A 10059-nucleotide genomic window follows, 5' to 3' on the forward strand; every position below is an offset into this window, starting at 1 on the left:
TCCGTTCCCTACCGGTACTTATAGTTATACAAAGACATAAAGATATAAGAAGATACCGTAATATATTTTGTTTTATTATATAAACATTGCTGGAGGACAAGAAAATGGATGCATGATGAAATAAATTCATACTTGTTTACTTAAATTAGAATGACATGCCATGACTTGCGATGTGTACACAAGCTCATTGAATTCAAAATTTGATAATCATCAACATTAACACTGCACACGCATTTCATAAAATGCATAACTTAATTAAAATATCAATATTCAATTCAAAATTGTGATGATAAATTCAGTGTTGTTATGGTACCCTGTATAGGCCTTTTTATTTTGACAGACATACTGAAATACTTGTAAGTTCACAATAAATACATTAAATAATTATTTCTGTATCAGTAACAAATTTCTTTACTTACCAAGGTTTTATTATATTATTAATGATAACTTTGACTCATTATAAATAGAAAGTAGGCCTGTATTTCAGCGAGAAAATACTGGTAATCTGATATCTTGTAGGCTCAATATTAAACAGTGGCAATATTAAGAATGATTCAGTCCTACACTGCATGTTCACAAAATTGTAGTGACTCTATTGTACTGTCATAAATAATTGTTACATTGTCAATAGAACTTATGAAATCATGTATTACAAAATACACAGAACTCTTTATATTTTTAAACAGTACTCGTAAGTGTTTACGTTATGGAACGAATTTTTCTCACCTCTGTATTTACATAGTGGCACACTTGAAAAGTATATTAAAAATTTACCATATGCTGTTTGCCATTCAAATTTTGCACAAGGCTCTTTACTGTTTCATGGAAATTCCAATAGAGGTCATATGAACATCTTTCTTTTGAGCAGAGTGCTAAAACAATAATCTTTTATATTAAGTCAAAAAGTATTGTGATGACTCAAGAAGTTCCAACCTGTATTTTATACTTGGTGGACCTCAGCAAGGAATATACCATTCTGCATTTGTACAGTAAGTTTGAAGAAGAAGGCAGCATAAGGGAAGAAAAGAAATAAACTTACTAGCAGTCCCTTCTCAAGAAAATATTAGTATGTCCTTGGGTTGCCATGCAGCACAATCCAGGAACGTCTATTCAGTGAGCTTCAAGAGAAATAGGAATATCTCGAAGAACAGTATTGTAAAGCAGGGTTATTTTGGCCCACCTACAGAGAAAAAGAATTTAAATTTTCCCGTACTATGAGTTTTAATTATAAAGTAAATTGAAGAATTTCATATAATATACAGTAAAACCTCGATAAGACGCGCCCGCTTATTACGCTATTCTGTGTAATACGCTTTTTTTGTCCGGTTCCTGCACATTTCATATATAATGTCTTTATAAAATACCCCGTTTCTTGCGCTCAAGTCCTGCATAATACGCTATTTTTGTAGAATATTTTCGATGTAATTTTCAGCAATGTACTGTAACAGAAATAAAACATTTTGGCCATTGAATTCAGTGGTGCTATTAACCTGAAAAGTACTGACATTCGACCCTTTATCTGCGCACTTAACCTCCATACTATACAACACCCCCATCCTCTTGTTACGCTCTCTTATTCGACTCTTTACCTGCGCACTTAAAGCCTAAAATTCTCAAAAATTTTTCTGCTCAGTTTGTTGTCCTTTAGTGTATTGAAGTGTTTGTGAGTGTGATTAACTGATTACAATGAGTGTTAAACGAAAAGTGCTTTCTGTGTCGGAAAAATTGAAAATCTTACGAAAGTACGATGAAAATAATACTCTTAATCAGAAACAACTCTCTGATTCATTAGGAATCCCATCATCAACATTAAGGACGATACTAAAAAATCGCGACTCATCACTGCAGCTGCAATGTCAGGAGGCTGTAAGCACAGGAAAGTGAAGGACTTGGAGAACATGCACATGGCAAACAACTATAAATTACTTTTTTTTTTTTTCCGAAAGAACTAAGTGCAGTACATATTGTAAATGTCTTTGACATACATTACAGTAATTACATAATAGAGTAATACTGTATTACCTTTCATGACTCATGTACTCAATAAAGAAAAATTTTAATAGATACTGTATATAAGTCAAAATTAGTGTATCTGCCTAATATGCGGTTTTTACACGCGGTCCCTTGAACAGCATCTTATCGGGGTTTTACTGTATCTTTGATGAATTCTTTCCGACATTGGAAGAATGTATATCTCTCACAGTATGTCAGCATTTTTGACAAGTTTTGCCAGTTCACAATAAGTACTGTCGTGATAGATAACATAACTTGTATCCAGATAGCATCAGTGATTTAAAAAGTCAGTAAGTGCATACATTCTAAGTTAAAAGCATTGGCCCACAATATATATTAATAGTACAGTATTTAGTAATTGTGCACATCCTTAGCAATACTTTCAGCTCTAGAAAATCTGACATCTGTCCACATGGATGCATGCTACATTGACCCAGGCAAAAGTATTGCTAGTTCTAAAGTCTATTATAATAAAAATCTTTCATTTTCAGTATCCCAGAAAATGCCTAGAGATTACAAAATTGTTCCTGGAATAGGAAATACTTAAGTATATAACAAAGGAACATTTAACAAATGTCTGAATCTCATAATTACGATAGTGAAATATTATTATCATAAAGAAAAGCTGAAAAAAAGTATAAATTCCTAAATGCATGATAAAATATAAATTGAAAGGGCAATTTTCTCTGAAGCCTAAAACATCCAACAATCTTCAAAGAATATGAGCAAGTTTTTGTTCAGCACATTTTCAAACTTTCAGAATTCAATTTTCTGTAGATGGATTAGTTTTGTTATTCATAGCAAAGCCGTATTTACCAAAGGAAAGACAATAAGATGTTTTAAAAACAATCTTCCAGGTCGAGACACAGTTGAAAGAAAGGAGCAAAAAAATCTGGACTAGAAACAAACCCTTCGAAAACTAAAGTCATGACCAACTTCGAAGAGACGCTGATTAAAGTAAATAACACACAGTTACAACACTGCAGGAAATACAACTTGCCAGACTTGGACATTCACTAAAGGACAGATCCAGATGATCCAAATAAGTGAACGGAAAATGGAAAGAAGAATACTGGGCATCAACCTCCAAGAAAAACGAGGAACTGCAAAGATGGAGCGGTCTAGAAGATGTAGCCACCACAGCACGGTTAATCAAATGGAGATGGGAAGGACATGTAATCAGGATGAAGCCAGACACTACGGTATAGGACCCAAGGATGGGGAGAAGAAGAAGAGGACGACCATGACAAAGATGGGAGGGGTGGGTGAGCAATGGACCAGAAAAGCAAGAGAAAGGGCAAAGTGAAAAGAGAAGGTAGCAGGACTAAAATAAATAGTGAAAGTGAAATGAGTAATGGAGATACAGTGGAACAAGATGAGAATAAGCGAAGTGAAGAGACAGCTACTAGATTTAAGGACAAAAACAAGATATAAGTTTAAGTATGATAAATAAGAATGTGCAAAAACACGCAGAGAAAAGAAAGCTCACAGGGAATAGCTCATCCTGTGAATTCTGCCAAGCTGGCCCTACTGATAAGTAAGAGGCCCTTGTCCTTCAGGGATTTAATGGGCTTGCCTGTTGTCTATATATGAGATATCATAAATGGATCAAAGTATTCCCATGCAGTTGATAACTTTTGACTCATAAATTTAAATTCAAATTTTTGCATGCTTACTACAACTTTGATAAAAATATCACTGTTGATGTCTTTTCTGTAAATTTTCTCACAAGCACACAAGCAATTTCATTTAGTTTATTCTTCATTTTACGATCTGCAAATATTATGGAAATGCGTGTGCAGATTCTTCGGTTATACAGTCAGATTCATGAATGAAGGCTTGAGCCACAAAGTTATCAGAAACATGTGCACTCGCCTTGAAGAGGTTGTCTGCTGCAATGGAGGCCACACTGATTCATTACGTAATGCAAGAACTTCTATTCAAAGAACTCCATAATTTGTGTTTCAAGTGTAATTAAATTTTGTTGTAAAACAAAGTTGTAGTTGAAAATTGAAATGTGTCAACTGTTTGTGTGCTACCCTGTAGTTCAATGAGTCTCTGTGTTACTATTGGTCTGTGTGAATATAGGTAGAAACGTTGCAACTAACACTTTGTTACAGTCAGCAGATCTCTAAAAAAAAGTCTAAGTTATAATTTATTTAACGAGCTCGCAACTGCAGAGGTTGTCCCGCAGGAGTTCTTTTACATGCCAGTAAATCTAGTGACATGAGCCTGTCGCATTTAAACACATTTAAATGCCATCGACCTCGGCTGGGATCGAACCTGCAACTTCGAGCATAGAAGGCCAGCGCTATACCAACTATGCTACCGAGGGCGACAGCAGATCTCAAGACAGTATATAATAGCTGGGATCAATAACATCACATAGGTCAATTTTAGGATATGGACGTTGGAAAAATATTATCACATACATCGTGCAAGGAATGAGTGCGTGACAGAGGTCTAATCACGTGGAGTGACTTCTTGTTGTGTTGGCAGATCTAGCTGTCATGCAACAACTTGAATGTAAATACAGGGTCTTTCATAAGTATATCGAAAAATTAACTCTCTTGGATAATTTTTTGAAATGATGTTCATCCTCACGAGAAAGTACCTTTCCCGGTGCCCTAGAGTCGATTTGGAAACAAACACTCCCTTCCCTCGTCGCCAGAGCTATTAAACGAAAGAATGGCTAGTGTTTTAAACCTTTATTAAAACACATAAATGTAAAAACAGTTTCAATTGTTGACAAATTATGGTGTACAATTTTCAAAATGTCTTCCATTCTGCTGAATGCACAAATGTAAATGATGTATCAACTCTGGTGAGCTGCATGGCATTTTATCATTCCAGTCTATCACAATAGTGTGTATAGGCATGGCCATGTGCCATTATCCTTGGCGTAAAGAAGGCATGCTCCAGGTCATTTGAAGTCCTTGGCATATAGAAGGCCATGCTCCAAGTCATTTTAAGTTGGCATCAAGTGCACATTACACATGGATTAGTAGCTTCCTCTGGCGACGAGGGGAGGGAGTGTTTGTTTCCAAATCAACTATACGGCACCGGGAAGGGTTCTTTATTGTGAGAATGAACATCATTTCAAAAAATTATCCAAAATAGTTGATTTTTCGATAAACTCGTTACTTATGAAAGGCTGTATTACAGTGATAAAATCCATAGTAAGAGGTGAACAAGACACATTTGTTAGATGTATTATGAAAAGCCATTGTTTGTTAAGGACACTTCTTATCTAGAGTTTGTAAACAAGATTTGCCTGTATTGTCATAGTTTTCCCTTGTAGTATTTACTACCGTATTGTAATGGATTTTGACAGCACCACTTTTGTAGCGAAAAGTGAAGTATTGGTACCTTACCTGCCTTTTCTTTTAAATGAGTAGAGTATGAATCGAACACTGTGAAACAAAATTCTGTGATGGTTGTTTTAAGAGGGCTTTGCGTGTTGTTGCTATGGAAATGTGTACAATGCTACATTGTCGCATAAATAAATTAATTTAAAAACACCCATCTTTTTCGTAACAATCATGAACACACCCCACCACAACAGGAAACCAGAAGTTAGCGCCGGACCTCACTAGGCTTCGGACAATGACAGACACCATGTCAAAACTAGTCAGCCAGCTAATTTTTATAATATTAATACAGTAAAGAAGCTATAACGTTAATCAGTAATTAATCAAGTGTTAAAAGAGTGTATCCAACAATGAATAAATAAAGCTGTTGACGTTTGTAGTTTTCCACCAATTTACACAAATTAATGCATCAGTTAGTGGAAGTGAGTCTGCAGTCAGGCAGTGCGTCCTCTGTGTGCTGTTGTAACATTATGCAATTGAAATCAAAGAGTGAAATTTCATTGTGGGGAATCCTTATGCTAGAAAATATTTCGAAATCAGAGGCTGAATAGATGAGTGTGTGGCGTGAAAGAAAACTTGCAAAGTCGTGAATTTGGGTTATGTCGGGATCCTTTCTCTTGATCAGACATTTTAGCGGCAAAATTCAAGTACTTTTTAAGTACAAGGGAAAGTGTCACTTTTACACTGAATCACACTCATGCATTATAAAATATATTTCAACACTACTGAATACCTTAAAAAACATGAAGCACTTCAACAAGCCTGTTCTGAATAATATTATAATAATAATAATAATAATAATAATAATAATGATAGACATATTTTTCAATTTTTCACTCAACTCAAAGCGATTTATTTGCTAGCCACATGGTTACTGCATGGTGCAAGCAATAACAATGAAATTAAATAAACATTCGGAAAGACCTATAAGCCCAAGTTGTTTCCACATCCTTTCCTATGTCGGAAGTCACCAAGATGTCAGTACATTATTATTTTCCCATGCAAAGATTTAAATTGGAATGATGATGTGATAATGTACCATAGTCATTTTGCCATACTTAAACTTTCTAGTATAATCATTTTACGATTTACCCACTTGAGTATGTTAGATGGAGCTCCTTGTATAATTAAAATTTTCTACTTACTTAACACACTAAACAAGGTATGTTACTAATTTACGAGTGCTTATTTCTAACATGACAGTTTCAAACAAAATCAAGTACGAATCAGGTACGAAAGGTTAATATAATATTTCTGTAAATATCACTTAAATTATTTTCTCATTCACCAAATGGGTTAACTGCAGGATAGTGTAATGGCTTAGTATTCAGAAATTGTGAGACTTTATTACATCGGCCAATTATTGTCCTGAATTGGAATTTTTTTGATTCCATTGGTTATTAATTGTAACCGTAACTGATGATAATTCTGTAGGATCAAAAAATTAATCTTTACGTAGGAATTTTTTTTATTTTTGTTTCACCAGATAAATGTATGGACACTACCTAGAACCACAATCTTCCTTCCAAATCAGTTTCTATTCAGAAAATCATAATCATTTAACATTCCAACCACAACTGCAAATGAAGACATCACAAAATAAAGCACAAGATAATTAATTATACATATAATTCTTTCCCCAGCATTGCAATAGTTATTTTACAATACAAGTGTTAAAAATCACATTTTATTTTGTGAGTAAGGATATTGGGGAAACAAGGCTGTAGTCTAAATGGAACCAACCTGCGAATAAAATAATATAATTTTTAACATGCGTGTCCTATTCTAATTTTTAGACAGCTGTTCATCTGTGCTGATATAGAAACAATTCTCCCAACTTCTCCATTGTTGTAATCCGCCTCATTATAATAGTGAAACTTTATCAGATTATCGCATTATAAGAAGCCAGTGTTGCTCAGTAGTAGAGTGTTAGACTGCAGATTGAGAGGCCATTGGTTCGAAACCAGGTACCTATTTTTTTAATTACATTTAATTCTTAATTGTTTTGTATTTATCAATAAAATAGTTTTTGAAATTATATAATTTTTGTATGTTTCTTAACCAAAAACAGTCATTTTTAAAAGTTGGTCTGCCATTGTTTGAACCACTTTATTGATTGGTTGCTGTTGTTCCTGTGTGACATCTGGTGGGAAACAATTGACAGTCTGTACAAACAGTTGAAAGTCAGTGTTTAAGGTACTAGTGTATTAGTAAGCACTAATGTTAAAAGTACTTTTCACATATCACCGTATAATAGTCAATTTTTAACATGCTTGCCTAGCATTAAAATATCTACTTTTAGGAATAGCTTTGTAAAAATAGATTTCAGCTAATGCTTGAGAGCTACTGCTTTCCGAAAACAAAGTAATAACAGTCACAGAAAAAAAGCAATGGTTACCAAAGAATTTCTCATGAGCAGCCTTTCATAACTTTACATAAATTGAAAACAGAATACAGTATATTATAAGAAAAAATTAGCACACATAAGTTGTTATACTTTGGATTTAACGTTCGTTATTTTGTAATAACTGTTGATTTGTTCAGCAATTTTACGAACAATATAAATCAGAATTCAATATGCTATTTCTAATCCGGAAATATCTTAACTCTAGAATGTTAGCTTCATGTTAGCAACACTCAGCCTCTTTGAACACTAGGGTTGTGCTATTTCTGGTGTTACATTTTGCAATTATCTGACGTTAGGGAGAGAAAATTGTCAAATGAAACAGAGAATGATTATAAAAAATTCTATGCCATAAATAGCTCAACAGCTGTAACTCAGCCAGTTAATATCTTCCTACCAAACGAACCAAGTTCAGTTTCTGTCATATCCTTTCAAATTTTTTATGAACTAAGCAACAATGAGAAAAATTTCCTCGAAGCACTTTTGTTTCCCTTCCAACCTCATTCCAGTTTCCTTTTTAGTATATAATCACTTCGAATTTGACAAGTTTCTATAATATAAAATAATTTTAAATGAAGATTTAATAACCTATGTACTCCAAAGTAACACAGTGTTTAATGTAGAACAATGTCCTGAACTAGGAAACCAGATTCAAGTTGCTTCCCTGATATGAAAGAGAAAGTAATTTATAAATATTTTATAGTAAAGTAAATACATTATATAGGTACCATAGATTTAAAAAAGATTAAAATATTCACACATGAAGATATGCGCTGCTGTGAACAGAGGTGAGAAAGATTCATTCTAAAGTTGGGTGTTCATATCACATACTTTTAATTGTTATTATTCTTTTTGCAGTACTTTCCCATATGTAAGAACAAAACATCTCGTTTCTAACTATTTGGTATAGATTCCTATAATACGTCTCGCCCTTACATTGCAGTATGTTCGTGTTAAAATATGTGCACTGGTATCAAATACCAGGTGAAATTCAATGTGAGAGAGAGCAGCTTTTATAATGCGGGAACATATTTTTCACTAAAGAAATAAATTATTGCTTTACTTTGGGCTCTAAATTATAATACCTTTTAAATACTTAAGGTATCGCCTAATAATGTTAGCTATTTAAGGGGATGCACTACTGAATTTTCTAATTTCTACATTTTAAGAGATAATGTATTGAAATTTTAACAGCATATTATGATCATGATTATGAATTAATCAGGAAAATTTCAATGATCTAAGTCAAGAAATAACTCTTTTAAAAATAACATTTGAAAATAACACGTTTATTTTGGAAACCATTTTTTGGAATCTAAAACAAGAGTTTTCTATGTTTTTTATAGTGCATATTATAGCTGAAACACAGGTTGTGATAATGGAGCATTGGAATTTAGCATATGAAGAGTACAATAAAAAAAAAAACATGACATTTCTTCAAAAACTGTCATTTTTCAGTAGCGCATCCCCTTAAATTTAAATAAAAAAAATAAACTCAATTATTGTCCTTATGTTGACACTGGAAACCCATGTAAAAATTGGCTTAAGATGGAACGTGAAAAATTTGGAAGAAAGTTATCTGTATTTACTTCTGATTAAATACTGTTGAGAGTGAGATATCTGCAAACACAGGCACACACCACTCTGAACTAGTATTCTGCATATCATTTTTTTCCTATCTCGTTTCTGTTTCTTAGCAAAAACTGCAGAAAGCAGACAGAATCCAACCAGATAATCAGTCTGAGTGGGATTCGAACCCACTAAGTGCAGCCTCGAATAAAGAGCCCAACTCCTTAACCTGAGCTATGTCAGTGACTATGCACATTGGCTATCTTTAAAGAAATATCATGAGGAGAGACATTGAAAACTGATCAGATGAATGCTAGTGCTAGTAGGATGCCAAAAGAATACACGGCTCCCACAAAACACCTTTCTGATTTCGAACACATGTAACTTTAGTTTAATAAAACTCAGATACATAAAACTGGTACCAACAGAAAGTAAAACTGAATAAGTTTTAGTGCTTTACCTCAAAGATGTTCAATGTGAGCCCTTCTGATAACACGACACACTTCATGCCTGTAGTAGAGTTCCTCCCAGCTACATTCAAGGATATCATAATCGATTCATGCGATGGCTCCTGCAGTGCATGCTCATAGATCAAGTATGGTCTGTGGTAAGGTGATATGTTAGACTCTAACTTTAACATACCCCTACATAATCAAGAGGTATAAGGTCTGAAGAATGTGGAGGCCAATGAAGAAGTTCACT

At 33.8% G+C, this 10059-nt stretch overlaps 2 protein-coding genes across 3 annotated transcripts in view; one reads left to right on the top strand and one right to left on the bottom strand.

Annotated features, from left to right (window-relative positions):
- The window catches only part of LOC138700064 (adenosine deaminase-like protein), a 38500-nt gene that overhangs the window by 26231 nt on the left and 2210 nt on the right, over nt 1-10059 (top strand). Inside the window, exon 7 of one of the 2 annotated variants that reach the window (XM_069826367.1) lies at nt 2871-5534. The exons of the other annotated variant lie outside the window; for it this stretch is intronic. Coding sequence (XP_069682468.1) covers nt 2871-2936 — 66 coding nt within the window. The 3' untranslated portion in view covers nt 2937-5534. Of the gene's footprint in view, nt 1-2870; nt 5535-10059 lie in introns of those variants that run through there. 2 annotated transcript variants of the gene reach the window in all.
- The window catches only part of LOC138700066 (GTP-binding protein Rit2-like), an 88992-nt gene that overhangs the window by 21243 nt on the left and 57690 nt on the right, over nt 1-10059 (bottom strand). The window lies entirely within an intron of this gene.

The sequence above is a fragment of the Periplaneta americana genome, chromosome 5 (genome assembly GCF_040183065.1).
Source record: "Periplaneta americana isolate PAMFEO1 chromosome 5, P.americana_PAMFEO1_priV1, whole genome shotgun sequence".
NCBI lineage: Eukaryota > Metazoa > Arthropoda > Insecta > Blattodea > Blattidae > Periplaneta > Periplaneta americana.